Consider the following 26,857-nt stretch of genomic DNA (forward strand, 5'->3'; position numbering starts at 1 on the left):
CCACCCTGTGTGCGTGTGTGCGGGTGTGTCAGTGTGTGTGTGTCTCTAAGCAAGCACAAGCAGTGGGAATTAAAATCTACTTTTTAGATTTCATTTGTTCGCTTGCTGCATTAGAAAAGAAAAAGGGCATGTAGAAATCTTTCTGAAAAGTGAATTTATTTCCTAATGCTGTTAATGTAGAATGTCTTTGAATAATATTTAGATTAGGTAAATGTAGATTAAGCCTGCTTCCTCGCTGTCCTACACGTTCAATCTATCTATTTAAATTTATTATAGCACATACAGTTTAAAAAAAATCATTAATTAAGTCCTCTTCTTCGGGTTGTATTGCTTAAATAAATCTTGAGATTTGCTGTAACTCATTATTCCAGTACAATCAACAGCCAAAAAAAGAATAGTTATTCAGTTATTACAGATGAATAGTTCAGTTGTTACTGATGAATAGTTCAGTAATTACAGATGAATAGTTCAGTTATTACAGATGAATAGTTGTTTAGTAATTACAGGTGAATAGTTCAGTTATTACAGATGAATAGTTGTTTAGTAATTACAGGTGAATAGTTCAGTTATTACAGATGAATAGTTGTCCATATGAAACTAATAACAATATTAATAGATAGAACACAGTCCCTCCTGCACTTACCAGTTAAATATATATCCATTATATAATGTATCTTATAAGAAAGCACTTTTAAAATGTCTTTTGAAGCGAGTGAGATGCTGCAATAATTAAAAACATACTGTACCTGCCACCAATGGGACAGTGTTACTTTTAGCATGCAGCTGCAGTTGGTAGAGATACCTGTTGTGACCTCCAGCACTCTTTATCTAATGAGCCTGGCATTAACGAGGATTTTATAGTTCTGAATATCCTGCAGTGCCATCATCTCTTGTATTTAGGAGCTTTGAATGGCAAATCTGCAGTTCCACTGTGCCTTTGTACATTAAGAATTAACGATCCTCATTTATTTAAAACCAAATGGTTTCTTAATTGCCCAGTTCTGCAATTCTGCTTGTCTCAACCCAAAGCTTTTCCACACAATGTCTTCACGAGACACTGGTCTGCATGCACATGTAGTATTTTTACAGAAGAGTTGAAGCAGGTTAGAATTGCTTTGCATGTTCTTATGATGCTGAGAGATCACGCAATCTGCAGCTGCAGTGAGTTGTTGTGCATAAAGAAAAACAATATCCTGCTGCATACTGTTCCCAATGGATAGACAGACAGACAGACAGGGGGACAGGCTGAAAACACAGCTCCATACTGGAGGTAGCTGGGTGGGTAATAGGGTGGCACAGGACCTATTTTATGTCAGTATCCATTATATTCAAAACCTTTTTTAAAGAAAGTGAGGTTTTATAATCTGCACCTGTTTGGAAAAGACGTATTTATAAACCTGGCTGACAAGCTTCTTAAATACATCATACAGGACAAAAATGTTCTTCTGAAGGTGCTAAACTTTTCTAATTCTATTTGTTTTATATGCTTTTGACATGAAAATGTCACACTGAGATAAAGCACTTGCATTTTTTTTTAATAATCAAGACGCAGCGAGTGTGTCTCTATCAAGCTTTGTTTCTTTTCTGTGAAAATCACTCTGACTTGCAGAAGAAATGTATGTAGAAATAATTACCTTTTAATAGGAGGTAATACAAAATACTTGCTCAGAAATATTCAAATGGTTGCCCCTAGTATATTATCAGCCTGCAGCTACAATAGGAAAACACCAACTAAAGGGTTATTGTCGCGTAGTTATTGCCCATGTTTAATTTGTTGCTTCCAACAAGTGGGTTATTTTTCTTCTGAAATAAAGTTGGAGAAGGAAGGAATGAGCCAATCTTAAATATACTTTGTGTTGTTTTCTCAGACAGCATGCCAAGCACTGAGGATATCCAACAGTACTCTGTACTAGAAGTTGATCTATTTAGTACTGATGTAGAGATCTTTTATTTCCATGACTGCAGCACACAGGTGCAGACAGAACCATGAAGACTGCTTTCCATTTGTATTTTCTCTTTCCTTTCTAACTGTTTTGAAATTTTTACAAGGATAGCAGGAGCGTAAGAACTCCAACCCCCAGCAGTGCAGCCAGAGGAGTGGCTCGATGAAGCCAGCAGGTTTCTGTACATGGCATTGCATATGTTTTACATTGAGTAACTGGTTCTATTGAAGTGTATTATATGAAGTCATCTGGCAGCCCAGTAATGGAGCTTTTTGTTCATCATAACGTGTGGAAAGAAAGCAGCGTTTTCCAATTAGTCTTGGAATCAAGTAGGTGCCATTCAAACAGACTGCTGACATTGAGGCAAATATTGTTATAGTACCCACCGAGTCACTTTCTTATCGAGAGGTAGAAATGTACCTTTATTGGGCAGCATCGTCTAGAACTGACCTCAGGACCTTTTCATCAAGTGTGTATGATGAAGTGCATTTGTCAAACACCTCCAGCTATTGTCTGTGATTTTATTAATGGGCACCTTTGTCATTTGAAATCCAGACCCATCAACTCAGACTCAATGGAGTGATCAGGAAACCATTTATCAAGATCAGTTTAGATTGTATTTAAAATGAAAATCATCAGGAGAGCAACCTTAAAGAGTACAGAGCCTGCCCGCCTGCCTGCCCACTCCCCTGCCTGCCCGCCCACCTGACCGCCCCACACATTACTGGACATGGATCAGTCTTAGGACAAGCTGGGAGGAGGAATCCTCATGCTTTGGAATCCTTCCCAGTAACCAATCACTGCTCTTCCTTTGACAGACATGCTTTCAGCGTCTTTACGTTTCTTCATGCAACGTCTCTCACAAGCGTAGGATTGAAGAACGTGCTGCAGAATTTTTTTTTGTACTACTCTTTTAAAACACATAAAAAATAAAATAAAAAAAAAACACAAAGAGACAGTAATTCATATCAGGTAGGTTTAACTGGAATTACACAGTGTTTCCTTTCAGAATAAGCAGTTACCTGGCAGCAGCAGGGGGGAAGTTACATTATTTTATAAAAAATTGCCTGCACTGTCTCTTTACAAACATGCAGTTTGTGTTGGCTGCGTATTTCAGAAATCCTCCCTCCCTCCTCACTCTTCCAGACTCCACTAATAGCTGCTGAAAGCTTATGAAAAAACAACCCTGCTCACAGGCTTTGACCTTCTAAAGGCAGATTCCTTGCCTACCACTAAGTGATTGAGATGCAACATCATTGAAGGTGATGCTTTAAAGAGCTATGAAAAGGTTATATTCACTGACTCTGTGACATGCCTCGATTATTTATCACTAGAGTCGCAGAACGCTGGCCCCATGTAATTGTTAAGAGGAGGGATTTGCACATAACCACTCTGCCATACCACTCAGGAAATGGTCTGCATTCTGGAACTTTCTAACTGTTCCCACTTCAGAGAGGACGATAAGCTGTGTAGGTAAGAGATATCAATAATTACCTTAAACAGGGGCTTGCATTAGCACTGCACTTAGGCATGCTGGAAGCACAAAATAACCCAGCTCATAAAATCCCACTTGTATTCAAATTCAAAAGCTCTAAACAATGAGAGAATGTAGATCCTGCTTGGTTAATTTCCTTTTAATCACCCTTTTCTTGTCCTTCAGTATCTGCATTGTATTATATTACACAGGATTAGAGGTTGTAATATATATCCTGTACATATGCATTGCTTGAAAGGTGTCAGTGAGTATGTCACAGCGCATTAGTTATGGTACAGCATATAAACCAACTGGGAAATCTGGAAAAGGTTTTTTTCTTAACACAAGCTGTCCAATGTTTTTTTTTTACAAAAATGTCCAGTGTTTTTTAGTACATACACTGTATTGTAATTTAATTTTGCTGTATGTTGATAAAAATAAAATAACCACAACTGAGCAACATGGAAGCAGCACTGAGCGGCCAGCTAGAATTAATCCCAAGACACACCTGGGAAGCTCAAGGAGTTGTTGTATCATATGAGCAATCTGAAGCCAAAATTGAACTATAAACCTGGAGTGGTGAGCTGTCTTGCAGAGAGACAGCTCGGTCCATTTAGTCCCAAAGCTTGTATCCCCTTTGGTAACCCACTTGTAAATTGTTATTGTTTGCTTGTCTCCTCGGCTTGTCTTCAGACTCCCTCTGGTAAAGCTGTTTCCTATTGATTGAATGAATGTTGGACTGCAAGTTGGAGATTCTCTTAAAACCCAGCGCTACCTGCTTTACCTGGACAGCGTGGATGTATTACTGGAAAATTGAAAATCTGATAACACAAGTAAACACACCAGCCTCCCTGGTGTACTTGCAGTTCCAGCTCTAATGACAACCCAGGGGCTGCAGAAACAATAGCCCAGACTGAGGATAAATAAAGCAGCAGCAATGCACATGCTCCTGGTCCCTTCATGCATAGTGCAGCGCAATCAGTACCACCACTGCAAGCATGACAGCAGGAAGGCACTGGGGCTGGTGTGTGTCCTGCAGCCTCACCACTGTGACTCCTCAGGTCTCAGCAAGGATAGGCCTAGTTGATACTTGGAGAGGAGACCTCCTGTAAGGAACCTATGCTGGACTGCTCTCTGTTGAAAGGGTTCACTTGAGGGACTCTGTGTTACTCTCCTAAAACAACCAAAAATAACACAGACCCATACAGATGGTCCTCGGAATCGTGTAATAAAAAACTTACAGTATGTGAAAGTTAAAATATTATCTTACCAAAATCCAGAGTTTATCAGATTACAGCCAGATGCTATCCAAACATCTGCAGAAGGCACGAAGCACTTGATAAAGGTTTGGTGAAGATCAAGGGTGGAATCGTTTTCATCATGTAGAAGGTGACTGACAGACAGAGGAATGGACATGTGTATTTTCCAGTGAGGTTCCTAAAAACAAACAAAAAATAAAGCTGATGGCAGTTAGCAAAACCCCCACGCAATTCAAACTGGTTTAGATCAGTGCTCGATTCAGACTGGAATGCAGTCAGCGACTCTTGCACATTTTCTACCCTAAATACAAAACAAAATAAACTGGTACAAGAATTTGATTTCAGGAAAAGCAGTTAGAGTCGAGGATTGTGAAAACCCGAGGGGGTTGAGGACTGGAGACGCACGGATACATAACAGTGTGTTAATTGAGTTGCTTAGGACAGGGAATAACAGGGAGATGAGCTCATTAAAAATGATTAAAAACAAGCAGCTAAGCATCGCTGATCCATATCCAAACATTCCCAGAAAAACAGACATGCTCCAAATATAAACAGATTTGAAACGTGCACCTGAAAGTACACAATGCAAGAATGATGGATATGCAGGTAAACAGAGAGGGAGACATGGAAAAATAGTGCACACTCTTCCACAATCTTCTGGAACTACCGACATGGTACACACAGCCAGGATCCCATTGGACTCCTCAGAGAGAGCTTACACATTGCACTGCAGCATGGCAAGGACGATTCCCAGAGAGAGGTTTAGAGAGCACACACACTGTACTGCAACATTGTCAGAGAAGCTTAGCGAGCTCACACATTGCACTGCAGCATTGTCAGAGAGGTATAGAGAGCTCACACATTGCACTGCAGCATTGTCAGAGATGTATAGAGAGCTCACACATTGCACTGCAGCATTGTCAGAGAGGTTTAGAGAGCTCACACACTGCACTGCAGCATTGTCAGAGAGGTATAGAGAGCTCATACATTGCACTGCAGCATTGTCAGAGAGGCTTAGAGAGCTTACACATTGCACTGCAGCATTGTCAGAGAGGTATAGAGAGCTCATACATTGCACTGCAGCATTGTCAGAGAGGCTTAGAGAGCTCACACATTGCACTGCAGCATGGCCAGAGAGGTATAGAGAGCTCATACATTGCACTGCAGCATTGTCAGAGAGGCTTAGAGAGCTCACACATTGCACTGCAGCATGGCCAGAGAGGTTTAGAGAGCTCATACATTGCACTGCAGCATGGCCAGAGAGGTTTAGAGAGCTCATACATTGCACTGCAGCATGGCCAGAGAGGTTTAGAGAGCTTATACATTGCTGCAGCATGACAAGGACGATTCCCAGAGGTGACACTAATCTCTCACGGTGGGCCCACAGCTGCTCCCTGAGACAGACTTCCTCTTAAACCAGAGCCCGTATCGCACTGGGAGATTGTCTTGGTAACTGGTCACCCTGCTTTCTTCTAGGATTATTTTTCAGTTCCTCAAGCAGATTTGGCATTCCCAAGTCCTACTGATAGAATTGAAATGGTTAGATATTGCTGCAGCACTGGTTTTGGGGTATTTGTGGGTAGGCAATTATGCTGCATTTCTAGTGATCAGCCTGGCCCATTCTTGTGCAGTGCACACTGGGGTAGTCTGCTGCCTTTACCTGGCAGGTATCTATGCTCTGCACTGAACGTGTTTGATAGTGGAATAGTTATACGAGGTTACAGCCTTGCAAGTCACTTAAAAAACAACTTTTAAAACCATTAAAACTAGCATCCAAGGCAAGTCAAACCATCCTCCCTCCAGAAACTCAAAATGCACAAGCCTGATTGACTCAATTGAGGAGAATGTGTTTGTCCCAGTAGCAATTTTAACCTGTCAGAAAACAGGTTAATGGCTGTGAGCGTAGGTTTCTACTTTACCCCCACCCCTCCTGGATCATTTACCAGGATCAGGAAAGCAATTCATGTTTAGTTTTCAGTAACATGCCAGAAGTACCACGCAGTCCAATTATTGTCTACTGGTTTATGAAGCTGGGAAACTGGATCTCGACTTCACTAGAACTGCAGTTTTACTCTGATTAACAGTCTACCGGGTTCCAGACAGTAAAAGAACATGAAACAATTAGACTGGGCATTAAAAACAATGCAGCACGTTGTCTAACGTCAGGCTTTACTTTCCTCAAGAGGAGTGATTAGAGCCACAGATTGAACTGGAATCGAATTCCCAGGGGGGTCTTTAAACAATGATGTCAGTTTCCACAAGAGCAGTAATTACTGGGAAAACCCCTGAGTAGTCAGATTGTTAAAGTAGGTACCCACCCCTGCTGTATCATCAGCTGGTTTCAGAAGAGATGGCATTCACATCAATCAGCACTATGCACATGGAAACCTGCTGAGTGTGCATCAAGACAGCAGAGAGCTGGTGTAAAACTTACCACGTGGAGAACCTGCCCATATAAAGTACGGGTACAGGGATGGAAATAAGGCACTGCAAAGTAGTTTGATCCATTCCTGGTTTTACTACGAGTTTAATATGACCTATACACTGGGGCTAATCAAGCACATATTAAAACCTTATTTCCAACGCTGCATTATACAAATATCTATTACTCATACAGCAGTTCTTTCTGCCCTTCCCATCTGTTTCCTAACTTTTAATCTACACCCAAGGCACTTATGGCAAGAAGAATGGCCCAGACAGATTTGGCAAAGCTGCCCAGTTTCTATCAATTATTTGAATTGTTTGCAATTGTAAAGGCATCTTTCTGCACTAGTATTATCTAGAGATGCATGCCTCACTTGCAGCCAAGGCTGGCAGGACCTGGTTTGTTTAATGAGCTTCCTGTTACTTTGCCAAGCTGAGGGGTGATAGTTCTGTGGGACGTGCTCTCTTTACTCCCCTCTCATTCACAGCACTGCTCTGGATTCCAGCACGGGTCCCGCGCTTCATGTGGAGTGTTTAAAAGGACAGCTACCTACCGTCCATGCTTCAATTAAACTGGGTGCCATTTGGCTTCAAGAGAGGATATCTTTGACCTTCATGTGCAAGGTTTAGAATTCATTCCCATTTGGCCTCACACTTTTCTATACCATATACCATCCTGCTTCGCAATAACACAGAACTTTTCCGGTTTCTACCAACTGCAAGCATGAACAGGGGAACCAAACTCAGACGAACCAAGCGAGACGATTTATTAAACTGCCCCCCTTCATATTAAAGGTTCTGAAGGACAGTTAAAGTTACATACTGTTCAACAGACGCTCAAACCAATGAGAAAACACTGAAAATCTGCAGGAGGAAAAGCAATTCAGAAAACATTAATGCTTTACCATATCATACCATACCACTATATACATGCTGGACTGCATACTATGCATGGTACACATCAGTAAGCTCTGCTAGGACTATATCATACCCTACAGTACTCAAGCCCCTTTCACACTGTCACTTCTGGTCCCAACCCAGTTTCTGGCTAGCCTTGTCACGCTCCTGTGACGTGTGAAACCACGTACCTGGTCATACCCGGGTCGGCAGCGATCCACCTCAGGATGTGGGTCAATGCGCTTTGACCGGGGTCGAGTGAGACAAAATGCATGATGGCTAGTTTCAAATCAACAAAGTAACAAACAGCCACGTCTGTGTGAAGGTTTCGCTTCTGCAAAGAACATTTCTGTTTATTCTGCTTCGCCATATTTGTGTTGATTGAGACACAGCGTGAGCCAAATTGCAGCAGGGATGAAGAAACGTTTGCTCTAATTAACATTTGGGCCGATGGTTCAATCCAGAGAAGCTTGGATGGAAGCGTCTGTAACAATCTGCTTCCGGGGCATTGATACGCGCATTTGTATTTGTTTCTGTCACCCAGGTTGACCCTGCTTCTTCACAAAGCAGTGTGAAATCTCAATGCCAACCTGCATGACACTGGCTCTGACTCAGGCAGAGCATGGCAGTGAGAAAGGGGCTCTAATTACAGAATTGTGCTGCATTTTCAGAGCGTCGCTTCAGGTGTGCTGCTACAGAGCCCATACAGCAGCCTTCAACTCCCCTTTAGAAAGCAGCCTTTGTGAAGAGGCAGCTGTCTTTCCTGGGCTTGCATCAATACATTTACCTTGAGAAGAGCACAAAGACACCGTATACAATAGCTAAAAATGTGCAGAAAAAAAGAATCATCCCCCACATGCATGTTTGTTCTTTGCTGAAAGGTTTTTAAATGTCAGGTGACAAGGTTTCATCATGTTCTCTACCCACTCCCTCAGGGGTCAGGGTTAGGGTATTCAGCGCACAGAAGAAGGGATTCGCTATTGGAAACTGTTAGGCATCAACAATGAAGCTGCAAGGGGTATTGGAAATCATAGGTAGGACACTGGAATCTAGGTTTAGAATCACTAAACCGGTACTGTAAAAAATTGAATGTTTGAGCAAGAAATGATCACTAATTCTGCGTTTATTAAAAACCTGCAAAACATAGTGCAAAAGATCTTATTTTTTAAAAGTTCCTTTTATATAGACCTAGACACAAGAATTGAAGATTTTGAAGCACTTGCGTGCAATTTTATTAAGTACAGAAATAAATGATAAGTAAAAACAACACAAAAATCTAACTCACACATGGAGTACTAACTAAACTTTTATATATATATATATATATATATATATATATATATATATATATATATATATATATATATATATATATATATGGGCTGCAGTGCATTTTGAGAAAAATTTATGGTGTTACACAACCCCTCTCTGAAATGTTTTTTCATAATGCACAGCAGCCCAAATATTGAGAGGAACGGTATTCCTCACGCCAAATTATTAGCCAGAACAGCCAGAGACTCTCTGAACAGCAAGTATAGTTTACGTGTTTTCAGGGCATTAGTGCAGCAAAAATAAAACAGCCAGAAGTGCCATTCACTTTTAATTTGTAGCTCGCAAGTCTTAAGTGAAATGTAGAAAAAAAAAGTCAATACCTGTCATACAGTACAAAAAATAAGTCGCCAAAAGTAAGGTAAAAACAATTAACTTGTTTTGTCAACATGGAAATATAGTGGGGAACGCACTCATTGCAATGCTCATATCATTTATATTAAATTATTTATTTCTATTTTAAAATGGAACATTTGCCTGCAAAAAATATATTTTTATATAATATAAATATTTTTAAAAAATGTATGGCATGTGTGGGATTTGACTCTATACCCTCCAGTTTGCAAGCATGCTGTGTTACTGTCAGTGCTACACAAGTCAGTTAAGAAAACAAGCAGTATTTTGAAAGATGAGTCAGCCAGCTGAGAATTCTCAGGACGACTATTTTAAGATGTTTTGAGTCATCATCATCATTCTGATCTCTGACAAATGCTGGTTTCTTGTCAGTGTAACGTTTATTGTGGTCCGCATTGGCGCAAGGAAGTACGGTTCCTCTCGATACTGGTTAATGAGAGTAACGCTCATTGTGATCCCCATTGGACAAAAAGGAATGTTAACTTCTGAGAATTGGCTATGCTGAAGGATAGCTTATATATTTGGTACAAGTAAAACATTATATAAGAGAAAGAAAGAAAGAAAGAAAGGAGTACAGGCTTTCAGAAGAGGTGTGCCGTTAATCAGGTTGTTCTTCTACACATGCAGTACCACCCCATGCCTGATCTGCAGACTGACAGGGGAGGGAATGAAGAGAATAGCAGCAGTTGAAAAAATCAACACCACTTCCCTGTGTGCTGTACTCTTCATCTACTGCCTCCCTGCTAGTGCTCTGAAATAGAAAGAAACATAAGTAATACTGTACATGCAAATGTGCAGCACATTATAGTCTTCTGGTTTATAATAATACAAACCCAGTGAGGGTGCTGGTGGGAGCCTGCTTGAGGAGAGCCTGGGTGAACCATAAAGTGTACCTTGGTGTCGCAGGGCTGAGAGCAACAGGATTTGTTTGAGAATGGCTAGATGAAGTGTGATGAGTTTGGGAAAGGCTAGATCATGGTTAGATGAAGTGTGATGAGTTTGGGAAAGGCTAGATCATGGTTAGATGAAGTGTGATGAGTTTGGGAAAGGCTAGATCATGGTTAGATAAAGTGTGATGAGTTTGGGAATGGCTAGATTAAGTATGATGAGTGGGAATGACTAGATCAAGTTTGCAGTACGGTAAACCTGAAAGAGTGGGTTTGTGCAGCTCTGCAGTGTTGCTCGAATTAATATGCAAGGATAGAGAACATTCCAGGGAAATCTCCAATACACACGCGATGACCTTCGCCATACTTGAAATAATACATCTAATTGAGTTCCTTGTAGATGCGCTGATATTTTATTTAATTACTTGCTCTCTACAGAATACCTGTCATTGTGGTTTTTTTTCATTTTTAGTTTGACAAATTGCATTTCTCCTCCAAATAAATTCACTCTGCAATTAGAGGGCAATCTTTATTTGGCACAAGAAATCATCATCTGAAAAGACGATTCCTCAGATCCATCAAGGAGGTGCTTGTGAGTGCAGTGCCATTAAGAACACTTTATAGTTTAATAAAATAACTTACACAGAGAATTCTTATGAAAATGTAGCTACTGTGACAAATGTTTTAATACTAAGCAAATTATGTATGATAAGTTTAAAGCCATAAAAATAATTAAGACAATAATGGCTGTTTACTGATTAGGAAAAAAAGTAAAATAATCTCCTAGTTAAACAATGAATACCTGTGAAAAGACACAGAACATGTAAAATGCTGGTTACACCCCATGACACCAGAAACCCAGTTCTTGCACAGTGTTAACACTGGTAAAGGCCCAAGGAAGCAGGCGTCAATATGACTTGCTTCCTTACCTTTTCCACTTGCATAACCTATTTACCTTCTGAACAACATACAACAGCCGTCCATGTCGCTATATTTCCTGTTATCCATATTTCATGACTTCTAGATTGGCCAGCTTTCAAGCTTCACCCCCACACTGACATACTGGGATACAGTGACAGCTTTATGAGCACTAAAGAGCTGCAGCAAACAGACTGGCAAAACACAGCAATCTAATAGTCTCTATTTTTACTACAATCCAAATTCTTCAATACATCCCAATTACTACAGCACTCAAGCCACACAACTACTTCCAAAGCAAATCTCCATCTACCCCCCCCCCCCCGAACATTAGTGATGCGGGCTTCTGGTGCTGGCATGGTGACAGCATGTTTCTGGCGTGCACCGTTAGGATCTGATGCTCAACACAACAGCAAAGGCGAGTACTTGGTCTTTTATTCCCATTCGAATGTGCCACAGAGTGAAGAGATGTCTGGCACCTGTAGATGGAGTGGAAAAAAACCCCAGGGAATTACAGCTTTGAGATGTGTAGAGTCTCTGATTTCAGATTCCTCTTAGGTGCTCTAGAGAGGAACATTTTATTATTGTTCAGTGTTTCAACTCAGAGGAAACCTGGACATTGTCTCTGGGAAGTCTCAGTGTTTATTATAATGATGAACCCGCAAGAAGTGGTAATGGTATGACAGGAGATTCACTGGAGCGAGGGCAAGAGAGAGAAGATAGCAGAGAGAGGCTAAAGGCAGAAACATACCATCTCTAAACGGCATAAAAATAATATTTCACACTTCAGCATGTGCAGTGAAATACAACAAAAAGGAATAAACCCCCCTAATAACTATCACTTGACCACAAAACGCTTTCAAGTAAACCACCAAAATACCAAATTATCAACATCGCTGACGACAGGTGCGAGAATGGCGTTAGCTGAAGTAATTTAATAATACCAATAATTTTACAAGCAAGAGAGATTTTTTTTTTAAAAAGTATTTATTAATTAAATTGAAATAAGTTTGAACTACATTATTCTGTATTTGACTGTAGTAAAAACAACATTTGGAGAGGTGTTTAAAGATGTAATGCTGCCTTGATAGTCTGACCCACAGTTTTGTGCAAACAAATCAAGAAAATATTTAAGCCTTCAAGATGCATAGGCCTATTGCTTTCTTGTTTAAGTCTTGTAAATTAAGGTGTGGTTTTATTTCATCTGGAAGGCTTGTTAGGATTAAATAAAGGAGCAGGCTTCTCTGCAGTTAAGGGACACCCTGCACCCAACAACTCAGCTTTCTGTCCCACTCATCTTTTTCACCCGTCTTTACCTAAGGCTTCATGCACACTGGTTTTAGAAATATAACCAAGTTTTACGATTGTATAAATAGGCCTAACGTACGGTATGTAACGCACACGCTATAGTACATAACTAATAGGAACTAGTTTAGATTTATTTTGTACTATTCAGTTTAAAGCCGAATACTGTGGTAGAAGCGATGACTGCATCACCCAATGAAGCGACTTTAGAAATGCAGATACCAGCTGCCCACACGACTGCAAACAATGTGGGAACAATTAGTTAGTGCATAGCCATGAAATGAATACAATTAGAAATGCCGCAGCCTGCTGCTGCTTTATTAGCAGGCGGCTCACTGAATACGAAGGTCCTGTGTTATGTTGGTCAAAGTGGTGCCAGCCGTGACATTTTCCGGATCAACTAGTAATAAAGTGGCAGCACCAAATGAAGTTTGTAAGTAAAGTTCGGGAGGAGGGTCCGAGACCAATCTCAGTGTCATCAAACAGAATCATTCAATTTACACATTAGCTGATTAAGATTGTTAGCACTATAAATATCCATTTTATTTATCTCTCATTTGCGTTTCGATTTCATCTTAGCCCATCACCTCCACCTCTTAAAATGTGTGCGTCCGTCCGTCCGTCCAGTCTGCCAGGCAACGTGCCCTCAGACCAAGTTACCTTTAATGTCAAATGAATGCGCATAAATAACGTAATTCTGCATTATTCCCAATAAACATTTGTACAAAAACATGTTTGTGATTGGTGTTTGCCCCGAACTACTGAACTGTGATGGAGGTAAATGGTTTCCCCAAACTGATATAATAATAATAATAATAATAATATAATAATAATAATAATAATAATAATAATAAAACAACACGCGTTTCTATTTTAAAACCGCCCTGTGTCTGGGAGAGAGGTGCATCATTAAAATACAAAAAAGACACACGCTGACCAACAAAGCAAAGTAAACCTCTGTCAAATTACATGTCAATGCAGTGTTTCAAAACAGAGACTTGCGAGTAATTGCAGAGCCGTTCTAATTACTGCCTGCTTATCGGCGCATCGCGCAAACGTAAACATCCCTAATAAAGCGTATCATACGGCAATTAAAATTCAATCTGCACCGTCTCGTGTTTTCTTTTTGGTGTCTCTAATTGCTGCGCTTTTGTTTCCTTGCTCCTGCACAGAGTCAGTGAAGAATTATTGTAGTAACACCGTCGCTCGTAATTGCTTGTCAAGGTTCCCCGAATGTGACAGCTTCAAATAATAATGCTTACAGACTGCCAGCACACCACAGCAAACTAAGTGCTGTCTTTAGAGCTTGTGTGGAAACAATATGTTATGTAACATTAGTTATAAAAATGCAAAGTAAGATAACATAAAGGCCTCCCTTAACGAGATAATTAAACAGACATGGTTTTATACGGCTAGTTAGTCACACACTCACTGCACTAATCAATCCTAGAATGCTGTACCTAACATTAATTAGGTTAACAGTGCTGCTAATCGGCAACTGGAGAAATGTTGATTGAATTTTATTTTTTTAAAAAAGGGTTTAAACCTGTTTTCAATATTTTTGCATTAGGGAAGAAGAAAAAAAAAAAAAACGCGCTTGCTGTTTGTTCAATTGAAATGTGCACTCACAAGATGCTCAACAAAATCTCCCGGAGCAGTGTAAGTACACTTAATTAAATTAAAACAAAACAAAAAAACAAACAAAACAAAAACAGTCGGTCTGGAAATGCACATTCGACTCTGTTCTCACTGTCACGGCACTCGATGTTATAATATAGTCAGATTTAGAATTAAACATTTTTCATTCAGATTTAAATGTTTCATGATTGATAATGAATTAATATCGACTAATATTTACATAGAGCAGATGCACCACGGTATTGCCAGTATCGTGTACGAGCTTTTTAGTTCAATTTACAGCAGCATTTCCCATAGGACTATAACTGGTTATTGCTTCAAAAAGTACATCTCTAACGAATTAATAAAACTGTACATTATTTATATAACAATCTATAAAAGCGTGCGACATTAAATGCATGTGCTTGGAAAAAAAAAAAAAAAAAAAAAGTCCAAAACTGGATGGATTGCTTTTACAGTTTTAAAAAATGCAAAGGAAACGAATATTACCAAAACAAGTTGTTAACATTATATATTATATTATATTTATTATTATTATTATATATTATTATTTATGTAAGACATTCTTTGGAATCGCAACAATAAGATGTATTTAACTGATTAATAGTATTAATATTGTAGCGTTATAAATTGAAATATAAGTACATTTAGTCAAAAAATAGTTTTTTTTATCAAAAATAATTTTATAAATATATATGCCTACATATATCCGATATATAATATATAATATATATATATATATATATATATATATATATAATATATATATATATATATCGGAAAACATATAGTCAGTTTATATTATATATAATATATATATATATATATATATATATATATATATATATATATATATATATATATATATATATATATATATATATATTATATATGGGTGGGTGTGTGTGTGTGTGTAACAATAAACCTAAATAAATATATGTTATAAAGTTTGCATTTTTTTTTATTTCACGTTCGTGTTAAACCAATGAATTGAACCTTACTTTAGGCATTGTTTGTATTTGTAGCCAGAAAACACCACTAATTGTCGAAACGCATTATTTCAATTTGGGAAAAATATAGTCAGTTTATATTACCATCCTAATTATTATTTGTCTTTAGGTAAATTGGCTTTAATTGTTACTATTGAATATATTGTTTGCAATAATTCAACATAAACATGTGATTATACAAGTAGCAGCAAATAAAGGGTTAAATTGATAGCTAAACAATAGTCATAATAAACAAGTGAAACCACAAACAAACCAAAATAAAATCACAAAATAAAATCACATAAATAAATGCAAACAGTGAGTTGCTGTGTGCTGCAGCGTGCCCGAGATGTTGCCGTGTGCTGCAGCGTGCCCGAGATGTTGCCGTGTGCTGCAGCGTGCCCGAGATGTTGCCGTGTGCTGCAGCGTGCCCGAGATGTTGCCGTGTGCTGCAGCGTGCCCGAGATGTTGCCGTGTGCTGCAGCGTGTCCGAGATGTTGCCGTGTGCTGCAGCGTGCCCGAGATGTTGCCGTGTGCTGCAGCGTGCCCGAGATGTTGCCGTGTGCTGCAGCGTGCCCGAGATGTTGCCGTGTGCTGCAGCGTGCCCGAGATGTTGCCGTGTGCTGCAGCGTGCCCGAGATGTTGCCGTGTGCTGCAGCGTGCCCGAGATGTTGCCGTGTGCTGCAGCGTGCCCGAGATGTTGCCGTGTGCTGCAGCGTGCCCGAGATGTTGCCGTGTGCTGCAGCGTGCCCGAGATGTTGCCGTGTGCTGCAGCGTGCCCGAGATGTTGCCGTGTGCTGCAGCGTGCCCGAGATGTTGCCGTGTGCTGCAGCGTGCCCGAGATGTTGCCGTGTGCTGCAGCGTGCCCGAGATGTTGCCGTGTGCTGCAGCGTGCCCGAGATGTTGCCGTGTGCTGCAGCGTGCCCGAGATGTTGCCGTGTGCTGCAGCGTGCCCGAGATGTTGCCGTGTGCTGCAGCGTGCCCGAGATGTTGCCGTGTGCTGCAGCGTGCCCGAGATGTTGCCGTGTGCTGCAGCGTGCCCGAGATGTTGCCGTGTGCTGCAGCGTGCCCGAGATGTTGCCGTGTGCTGCAGCGTGCCCGAGATGTTGCCGTGTGCTGCAGCGTGCCCGAGATGTTGCCGTGTGCTGCAGCGTGCCCGAGATGTTGCCGTGTGCTGCAGCGTGCCCGAGATGTTGCCGTGTGCTGCAGCGTGACCGAGATGTTGCCGTGTGCTGCAGCGTGCCCGAGATGTTGCCGTGTGCTGCAGCGTGCCCGAGATGTTGCCGTGTGCTGCAGCGTGTCCGAGATGTTGCCGTGTGCTGCAGCGTGCCCGAGATGTTGCCGTGTGCTGCAGCGTGCCCGAGATGTTGCCGTGTGCTGCAGCGTGCCCGAGATGTTGCCGTGTGCTGCAGCGTGCCCGAGATGTTGCCGTGTGCTGCAGCGTGCCCGAGATGTTGCCGTGTGCTGCAGCGTGCCCGAGATGTTGCCGTGTGCTGCAGCGTGCCCGAGATGTTGCCGTGTGCTGCAGCGTGCCCGAGATGTTGCCGTGTGCTGCAGCGTGCCCGAGATGTTGCCGTGTGCTGCAGCGTGCCCGAGATGTTGCCGTGTGCTGCAGCGTGCCCGAGATGTTGCCGTGTGCTGCAGCGTGCCCGAGATGTTGCCGTGTGCTGCAGCGTGCCCGAGATGTTGCCGTGTGCTGCAGCGTGCCCGAGATGTTGCCGTGTGCTGCAGCGTGCCCGAGATGTTGCCGTGTGCTGCAGCGTGCCCGAGATGTTGCCGTGTGCTGCAGCGTGCCCGAGATGTTGCCGTGTGCTGCAGCGTGCCCTAGATGTTGCCGTGTGCTGCAGCGTGCCCGAGATGTTGCCGTGTGCTGCAGCGTGCCCGAGATGTTGCCGTGTGCTGCAGCGTGCCCGAGATCTGATGCTGCAATCTGTCATGTTTACCATAGACCTCCCTTGGTGGGTGATCTGGGATTTAGCCTAAACAGATGCAGAAGGGCTGGGTGAGTTTTATATTGAAGAGGCATCTCCTGCACATCAAGGGGTACCATGTGCAGCATCTCTGCCTCCTCCAGGCTGGTGTGTGCACCTGGCACCCTAGGAAAGGGGGGGGTGTGTGAACATGAGACCACACTTCATCACCCTCATCCCAATAACAAAACAGACAAGCAAGTTACCATTCAGTGTCATTCAGCATGATGAGATGTATTGTCCTGTAATACTCGTGCAAAAAGATAGCAATCAGCATCTGTTTATTAACCTAATCTCACCTAAAATAAGAAAAAAGGTTCATTCAGTTTGGTTCTTTAACGAACCCCCACATTCCCTATAGCAAGCTGCAGATCATATCCGACAGGTACACACCTGTGGACATGCTGCGTTTGTGTATATTCTTAAGAGCCAGTGATTGAATGTAAATTCCAGGGAGCAATGTTCCGATTGGTGCATGGCCCCTATCTGTCTGTCTGTCTGTATGTGCAAATGTGTTTTGCAAGTCTAGAAAGCATGGCTTTCCTGTATTAGCTGTGGGGGCCAGACAGCTTATTAAAGACCTGCGACAGCAGATGAATAAACAGCATGAAGATATTAATGAGCACGTCCTCTGGAAGGTTCCTCAAACACAAGGGAGTGGATACCTAACAGGGGGCCAAAAAAAGAGGAGGCAGCCAGCATTTGATAGCAGAGAAGCTGCTCTCTCCTGTCTCATGGGCTGGATTGTTTTACTGCTTTTTAAACCTGCCTTTGTTTTAATCTGATGCTCATGAATGTCTTGCACTGTTGAGATGGATTCTAAAGGAGCTATCCTGGTTACAGAAGTTTTAATAAATCACTAAATTGGATAGCCAGTCTGCTATGGAAATCTAATCAGACATTTTGTTTTTTTTCTATAGGATTTTAGCATAAATCTACTGTACAGTGTTTATGTTTATCAGCTGACAAACAACTTCTGATTGTTGCTTCCGTCTAAAATAACCTGCACATACACTGCGTGACTTAAAAAGATTATGCAGAAGGTGTTCCACATCTATTGATTTTGTATACAGCTGAGCTTCCAACTGTGGTGTTTAAGTAAGCTTGCAATCCTAAATATCTTGCATCTGTTAGATGTAGTGTAACATAAACCTGTACACTACAGTGCTAAGATCCATTAAAATCGTAGTCGTCGCTGTGAAATGCTATCCAAAGTGAATGTGGTGATGTCAGTTTCATTTTGATTTCATTTAAGCCAATTATTTAATTGCCAAAATATGACCTAGTTCCACAGTCTGTTCTTTTTTTTGGTATTTTGTTTTTAGCAATTAAGGTGCTTGGTTAGCTCATTAAAATACTCATGTAGTGAAACCCTGTCAGCCTTGAAATCTACATGAACAAGTCCCTTTGTTATCATTCGCACCTTGAAGTATCATTATGGCCAAATCCCCACCTGCTTTATTAAATTATTGCCGGGGAAAAAATCCCAGTCTTTGAATAAAAAGCAGAGGTTTGCTTATTATGCAAGTATTAATGTCCCCCTAGGGAGCTCATTAAATTCTTCACCGCAGCGGTTATGACTGAGATCCCCCAATAATGCAGATTCCTCATCATAAAAAACTTGAGCTAGTGCTCTGAGGTGATTTTAAAGGTGCGCCAGCCTGGATGACAGAAGCGAATTGGTAAAAGGGCTCTTTGATGGTGCGTTCTTGCTGACTCCCTGAAACACAGCTTATGTAGAAAATGCTTCTAGCCGTTAGTCAAGTGGTTTGTTTTTTGTTTTACACCTAAAGATGATAGGCAGACACCGTGTCTGGTTAAGAAAAATAAAAGCACCATTTAAAGTTTATTGAATTAAAGCAAAGAAAAAAAATATTTTTAAAATATTCACACATATATTTACAGAGTTATAATAAAATTCCATTATAGTTTCTGCTGTTTAAGTTTTGCCACATCTGACTGAAACAAAACAAGAAGCATCGAAAAGTATAGCAGCCTGATACTCGACAATCACTGAGAATTACATAGAAATACTGAAATACAGCTACTTAACCAGCTCGGCTAGTAAGAGGTTACATCATATATACAGTTTAGGATTCTTATAGATTAGTACACAGCAAGATTATCTCCATTGTTTTTTTTTCTTACTCTTTCTCGTGTGATAAATGTAGGAGTAATGTAAAATAAAATCCCCAAAAAGAAATGTAAGCATTTGTGATTAAAATGTATGTGGGCAACGTAACAGATAATGAAATAGGGATTTAAAAAAAACAAATACGGTAAAAATAAAAAATGAGGTAATAAAGATTTCAACAGACAAGTTGACATATAAACATAAAAATGATAAAATAAAAATGATGTGTAATTCACCAATTATTTAATTTTTCTCCTTCTATTCGGCTCTCTGACTGCAAAACGCTAGAAACATTCCTCAAAGCAGACGTATACAGACGAAGATTACGAAGGGCTTTGCCTCTTTAAATATTGGAAGTAAAACAGTTTTTTGTCCAGAGTTACAAGCAGCTGCATCTGAGAGCCGTTCATTCACTCATCATTCCTACCCCTTGTGTGTGTTTTTTGTTTTCTGTTTTTTCCTGGCTTCCCAGCGTCTGTGTGTTTTCAATCCTGTTTAGATGGGGAAGACGAGGAATCCTGAGAACGTGGAGTATTTCCAGCCTCCCATTAGGTTTCCTCTCTCCAGTTTGAGATACACTCGGTCTCCTTTCTCCATCTGGAGCAGAACCCCATTGCTGGCGGCCTCTCTGGTGACATCCTGGTCCCCGGCGAATGCTGAGATCATGGCCCATCCGTTCAGCATGAGGCTCACCTGCAGGGCCCAGAACACAAGGCTGTTACACAGGACTGATCAATACAATAAAGCCCATATTGATACAATGCCACCTCATAGCGCTGTACAACTATAGCAAGTGCAGACATTAAGCTAAGAAAGCTCTGTCAAAGCAGTCTGGATTTAAAGGGTCGCAGATTGGATGGGGGGGGTGCAAAAATGAGGGGTACGATCGGGGGGTGCAAAGATTAGGGGTACGATTGAGGGTGCAAAGATGAGGGGTACAATTAGGGGGTGCAAAGATGAGGGGTACGATCGGGGGGTGCAAAGATAAGGGTACAATTGAGGGTGCAAAGATGAGGGGTACAATTAGGGGGTGCAAAGATGAGGGGTACAATTAGGGGGTGCAAAGATGAGGGGTACAATTAGGGGGATGAAAGATGAGGGGTACGATCGAGGGGGATGTAAAGATGAGGGGTACGATCAAGGGGGTGTAAAGATGAGGAGTACGATCGAGGGGGGTGTAAAGATGAGGGGTACGATCGAGGGGGTGTAAAGATGAGGGGTACAATCAGGGGGATGCAAAGATGAGGGGTACGATCGAGGGGGTGTAAAGATGAGGAGTACGGCAAACAAACGCCCTTTCACACAGTGTGAGAGATGAAGTGCTGTTATATACAAACAAAACTATCTCATACAGTACTGATAAATACAATGGAATGTACACCAAATCCACCAGTCAAACCTACATATTGCAGTCTCTCAAGGGACTAGCTCAACACAATCATTATAAGCAGGTGGGAATTACACAGTTTAACTTTTCTACCAGTATTCATCACTGTAGTGGAGACTTTAGGCATGGCCTATCTGCGATTAACATAGGGAAAGTGAATAACCACAAAGAGGCACCACATCTTGCAGTGTAAAATATAGACACATGCTTGATATCTGTCTGCTTCAATGTAAACTTTTTACGCAGCTATTCAAATCTAATATAATCAAATCCCCTAACTTAAAAAACGTTGGCATGAAATGTATAAAAAGATTCATTAAATTGTCATTATGCATGCAGTGCCCCTGGACAGGGCTCTCCAGCTGTACTAAAAAAAAAAAAAAAAAAAAAAAAAAAAGCAGGCGTTAGTCATCAGACTGGGAATTTATATTGAGGAAGATTGGGGATTTATATTGAGGAAGATTGGGGATTTATATTGAGGAAGATTGGGGATTTATTAGTTAATGCTCTGTACCTGGTAAATAGAATTCACGGCTAGTTTTACACAGTCTGATTAGCAATAATCTTGGACAAATCTATTTAAATTAACATGAGGTATTCTGAGATTGGTGCTAATCAGAGTCTGAAACTAGCCGTTAGTGTGACAAATGTTAATATGCTAACTTCGACTGCAATTATCCAGGCATGTAAAAAGCATACTGGTCATTATTGTTTTAGTTTCCAATTGGGCCTATTAAACAAAAATGAGTAACCGCAGCACATTATTTGGGTGCTGCAGTTATGTAAGCAATTAAGAAAGGAAGTATTTGTTAACACCGCAGTGCTCTGTGAACTGGAGGTTAGGCCTACACCAATAGAAACGCGGCAGTAATGAGAGTGATGCGGGTGCTTTGATCTATAAGGTCACAGACACTGTCAAACAATCGCTTAACATTACTGTAATTTAAACTTTCAATTTAATCACCATTTTCCATGATAAAAAACTCTCAAGACCCATTCATAAATCACTATGCGCCAAAGTACCTACTATTAACTTATAAGTGATTATATATATATATATATATATATATATATATATATATATATATATATATATATATATATATATATATATATATATATATATAATAATATGTGTGTGTGTGTGTGTGTGTTAAATTCGTCTTTTTTACGGAATAAAGCAAAAAGTTTTCTGACCTGGATCGTCTGTCTGTTATACACTTTGACCACGTGAAAATTGAAACTGTAAATTCCTTTTCGCGGAGCGATGAAAGTGCTTCTCTCCGTGTCAAAATTGTCCCCAACGTTCACGAGTACCTGTAGGGAGAAGATGGGAAGACTGTTAGAACAATCAAGAACAAGTAGCTCGCTCTACAGAAACAACAACGATCGAAGACACCAGCTTTCAGAAAGAATCGGAACCCGTGGAAAAAAAGACATGTATGCAAAACGGAGAAGTACTGTATCATCTTCTCGAAATCAGTCGTTGACGGTATTTATTCGCATGCAGCTCTTTCCTTTCGCGCAGTGGCATTTGACCAAATTGTTTAAGTATCTTGAAAGTTAGAAATGCACACAACACAATGTCATGAGAAGCACGCATTGGCGGGTTCTTTGCTCTCTAAGAGACATTTTTTTTTGGTTTTTTTTTGTAATGTGTATCAAAAAATATAGAATAATAATAAACAAAACATGTATTTTGCGTTGATAAATGATGCACAGAATCCATTCAAGCCCTGATTTCGCTAAAACACCATTAATCCACTTGTCATGCATCTCCTCACCCGGCACACTTGCCGTCGCCTCAGTTGAAGTAATTTAATAACTCTACATGGACGGACACCCGGTGCTAAGCGCTGTCTTCGAATCCCAGTCCATGAGATTTATTAAACATGCTTTGAGCGGCACGCTTTTCACCTTCATTATTTACCTGGTCGAAGTAGATGACCATAGTTCGGTTACTCATTTCTGAGGGTTCGTGGTTCGTGCTCCGAACGGAGGAAAACGCTACCTTGGCATTGCCCGACCGCACTGAAATGCCCAGAGCCGTCCCTGTTGTGTCCGAGGTGGGATTAGAATCGCAAACCACCAGGCATTTCCCCTCCAGGACTATGGGTTCGGTTTCATTCTGGCCGCACACTAGCCCAACTAGCCACACCACGCTCAGGAAAAGCACCAGCATGACAGCTGCTTCTTCGGTCTGCAGCTTTCAACAGAGTGCAGTAACCCACTTCTAGACTCACCGAAACAGCTCCTTTTCTCTTTATCAAATCCAGATGTGAATAGATCTATTGTTGTTGTTGTTGTTTGTTTCTTCTTAATCTATGTCTTGATATCCTTTATTTATACGCTCCGGTTTAGTTTTGTGAGTGGGGGCTCTTTGTGATTTTCCTTGCCCCTTGTGCGCGCTTGCTTGCTGGCTTGCTTGCGTCTCTCGGCTTCTTGTCCTACTTTAAGGCTGAGTGAAATGACCCCTGAATTGTAGAAAGCGGCCCCTGGCTAGTCGATACACAGCTGAATACATAGCGCAGTGTCCGTCTGGTGCCGCTCTGAATTATTGATATGTGAGATATTAGAAGAGAAACACAAAGGCGAGCTTTCCGCTGCTCCCGCCTCATTCATTTTCATCAGCTCCCCACGGCCCCAATCAAAGATTAGAACACTTCCACATTTCCAATCGCCTGCCAACCCGCCTCCTACGTGTGACGAGCGCAGGTTTTATTTATAAGCGTGTTACAGGTGGATAGATGTCGAGCCCCAGATTAACGCTGGAGCCGAAGCTCAGATCATGAGAGTCCGCAGTCGAAAGCATCTTTTTCGGGGCTGAAAGTAAACTGTGTACCTTGTGTCTGGGAGAAGGCTGATCGTTGTAGCAGTTTTGATTTCAAGAAAAGTGTCTTCATTGAGACCTTTGAGAGCTTGTGAAGTAAAGTTTAAAAAGACGCACAGGACTGCAATCAAGAACTGCGAAGAGTCCTCACCACAACTTTAAATAAACGGATCCAAAACGACGGGCTTCGTTATACAAACTACCTCAAGAGAAAAATGTATTGTTTGAAAGAGGTTTGCGGAGGACACTAAATAGAGCGATTGCATAACCAAGGAAATGGACCTCTGACATTAATTTAGATTACATTGTTTGGTTAAACAATGCGGAAGTTTTAAACGGGGGTGGGTGGGCTTAGGGTCAATTAAATAATTACATTTTAGAAAACAAATGGCTTGGAAGACATATCAGGCTGAAATACAATAAGATGAACAGCTCATTAAAACTCGTACAGAATAAGCAACAAAGCTTTGCTTCGCTCAGACTTTGTAGAGCTGATAGAACCACCACAGCTTGCTAGCTCTGTGCAAATAGACTCGCCGGAGCAATATCGTTATGTCTACAAAACTAAATTAAAAACAAACCCCCAGCCCACGTCGAACACGCGTATTAAATCAAATATTGTGTATGTGTCACTACGGGTACCCGCAGCCGGAGGTCTGAGATAACGTTTGATACTTCTGTTCTACAGTATGACATTTGACTTCAGTGATGAAATAAGATTTCAAAATAAATATTCCAGCCGGCGTACGGCGGGTCTAAATTTTATCTCTGAGAATATACACTAAAATAAGATTATCTTTTGATAATTGTGGATATAATTCAAATTTAAAAAAAAATACAGGGTTGACATTTGAACCAAATCAAAAGGACAGAGACATGTGTTTGGGATCAATCGACGTGGATTCCAGCTAGTACAGATATTGCCATTAGCTCTCATTATTAATCGCGTATTTGCACATCTTGCCCCTATTTAATTACTTTCAAATCTATCATCGCCTGATTTAATAAGCGTGTTTGCGTAATTTCCTAAGACTTTCTTGTACCCATCTGTAACAATGATTGTATGACAAAGGCATATTGCTAACTATGTCAATTAAATCTGACAGACATTTTACAGTATAGCTTGCACAATAAAAGATTATCCCTATAAAGTTGCGATACTTCTTCCGATAGACCCAGCCACTTCAGCACCACATGTGCTGAACAGCTCCGTTGTCAGCAATATCCTGAATACATAAGAACACATAGGAACAAAAGACACCATTCGGCCCATCTAAGCGCGTTAGGATCCTAGCAGCTAATTGATCTTAGAACGTGGTCAAGTTGATCCTTAATAAAGGATATAAAGGAAAAAAAAACATATAAAGGATCCAAGTGTTTCTGCCTCAACAACGCGACTAGGTAGCCTGTACCAAACACTCACCACTCCCTGTGTGAAGAAATGTCTTCTGGTCCTGGTTTCTGTACTGCGCGTAAAGTATTGGTTCGGATTAACGGTCAACTCCTTCTAAGATGTTTAGACTTCAATCATGTCTGGTCCCCGTACAGGGGGCCCGTCCCCAGGGGCCTCCCCCCGCCGGCCTGCCCCCCTCCCGCTGATTCATTGTTTTAGGCAAAAATAGATTGTGTTCTTGCAGCGTTTCCTCGTCGCTCAGTCTTTCAAGTCCTTAAAGATCAACGACGAGATGGTCCTTCAGGCTGGAGGTTAATCACTCCGGGGGATTATTACACGCAGTCCTGGGCATCACATTTTCATCACATCTTAACTGTTTGTCTTTTGGAGGATACACCTTAGACGCACCAAAAAACAAAACAAAACAACAAACAAACAAACATTACATTCCACAGGGCCGATTTATAACTATTAAGATGTGTTTAAAATCTTGCATAACATAGTTGTATTTATTTTTAAAATTCGATTTTACATTGTAGTCAGCAGTAATTTAATGATATTGAAATGAACAAATATTTATAGTATGCCTGATAATGTATCGTATTATCCATTGATATTAACAAACGTCAATGTTTGCTATACAGCCAGTAGAAAAAAACGAGTACATAATAGCCACTTTCTAAAAATGTAATTATATATATATATATATATATATATATATATATATATATATATATATATATATATATATATATATATATATATATATACACACACTACTCACTGCATTATCATGGCAATGTATATCCTGTACTATTCCTTTTTCCTGGGACGTTGTTATGGAACGACCACGTTTATTCTCATGTATTACACCTTAGCAAATACATTCTTGCTGAATAAAGATACTTTCATTATTCATTTTAATGTGTGCATTGCGAAATTAAATATATCAATATCAATACAAGGCAATGCGTTCGTTATTAGTATTTATTTTAATGAAATATTATATTTCACAGTGGGCAAGAAAGTTTTTTTTTCCCTGTGTTATCATATATATTATTTTATTTACACCGAGGAAGGCACAAGCAAACGTTTCTCCTCGTGTATTGTTTTCTTAATCCTTGCATTACAATCTGCGATCGAATGTTTCGTATTTACAAAGAATAATATTTAAAAAAAAAAAAAGTTAGCCGGCAAAATATTTATGCTGAAAATTTGAAAGACAGGAATCCGTAATTCCATTTCTAGCTGTCCCTTCTATTTGTTTGTATTAGTTTCTAGGCCAGGCAACAGATTGCAGTGTTTTTAATAAAGGGGAAAATCGTCCGTTAACAACACAGTGATATGAAATGAAGTCTTAATAACAGGCGACGTGGGATCTGCAGCTTTCTTGATTTGTAGTGAAGACGATACAAACAGAAATATTTAAATGTTCTAGATTAACACAGAACTAGAATTATTACTAATTTCTGAGGTGTCTAATATGTAATCAAGCCCCTGTTATACAACCTTCTTCTTCTTAATAATAATAATAATAATAATAATAATAATAATAATAATAATAATAATAATAATAATAACCCCAGTTTCTAGGGACATGGAGTTACCAGCCAAAATTAAATACAAATGGTCCCCAATCTTGCCATGCATCTCGCACGGTCATAATGTTGTCTTTTAACAGCTGCATAAATAGTTTAAGGCGGTAGTAAAACCAAATCTTAACAAC

General features: G+C 40.5%; 1 protein-coding gene across 1 annotated transcript; it reads right to left on the bottom strand.

Moving 5' to 3' along the window:
- Positions 1-19,225: 19,225 nt before the first annotated feature.
- Positions 19,226-24,959, bottom strand: LOC121296138 (cerebellin-1-like). The gene is made up of 3 exons (XM_041221379.1): positions 22,839-24,959; positions 22,106-22,225; positions 19,226-20,214 (listed from the first exon to the last, which is right to left on the bottom strand). The coding sequence occupies exons 1-3, from the start codon at positions 23,088-23,090 to the stop codon at positions 20,017-20,019; spliced, it is 570 nt and encodes a 189-aa protein (XP_041077313.1). The 5' UTR covers positions 23,091-24,959; the 3' UTR covers positions 19,226-20,016.
- Between the last annotated feature and the right edge of the window lie 1,898 nt (positions 24,960-26,857).

Source organism: Polyodon spathula, chromosome 21 (assembly GCF_017654505.1).
Source record: "Polyodon spathula isolate WHYD16114869_AA chromosome 21, ASM1765450v1, whole genome shotgun sequence".
NCBI lineage: Eukaryota > Metazoa > Chordata > Actinopteri > Acipenseriformes > Polyodontidae > Polyodon > Polyodon spathula.

Coding starts and splice junctions, on each gene's coding strand:
- LOC121296138 (XM_041221379.1), bottom strand. CDS start 23,090: ATGCTGGTGCTTTTCCTGAGCGTGGTGTGGCTAGTTGGGCTAGTGTGC. Junction 22,226..22,838: donor TGGTCATCTACTTCGACCAG/GTAAATAATGAA, acceptor TTCTCCCTACAG/GTACTCGTGAACGTTGGGGA. Junction 20,215..22,105: donor ATAACAGACAGACGATCCAG/GTCAGAAAACTT, acceptor TGGGCCCTGCAG/GTGAGCCTCATGCTGAACGG.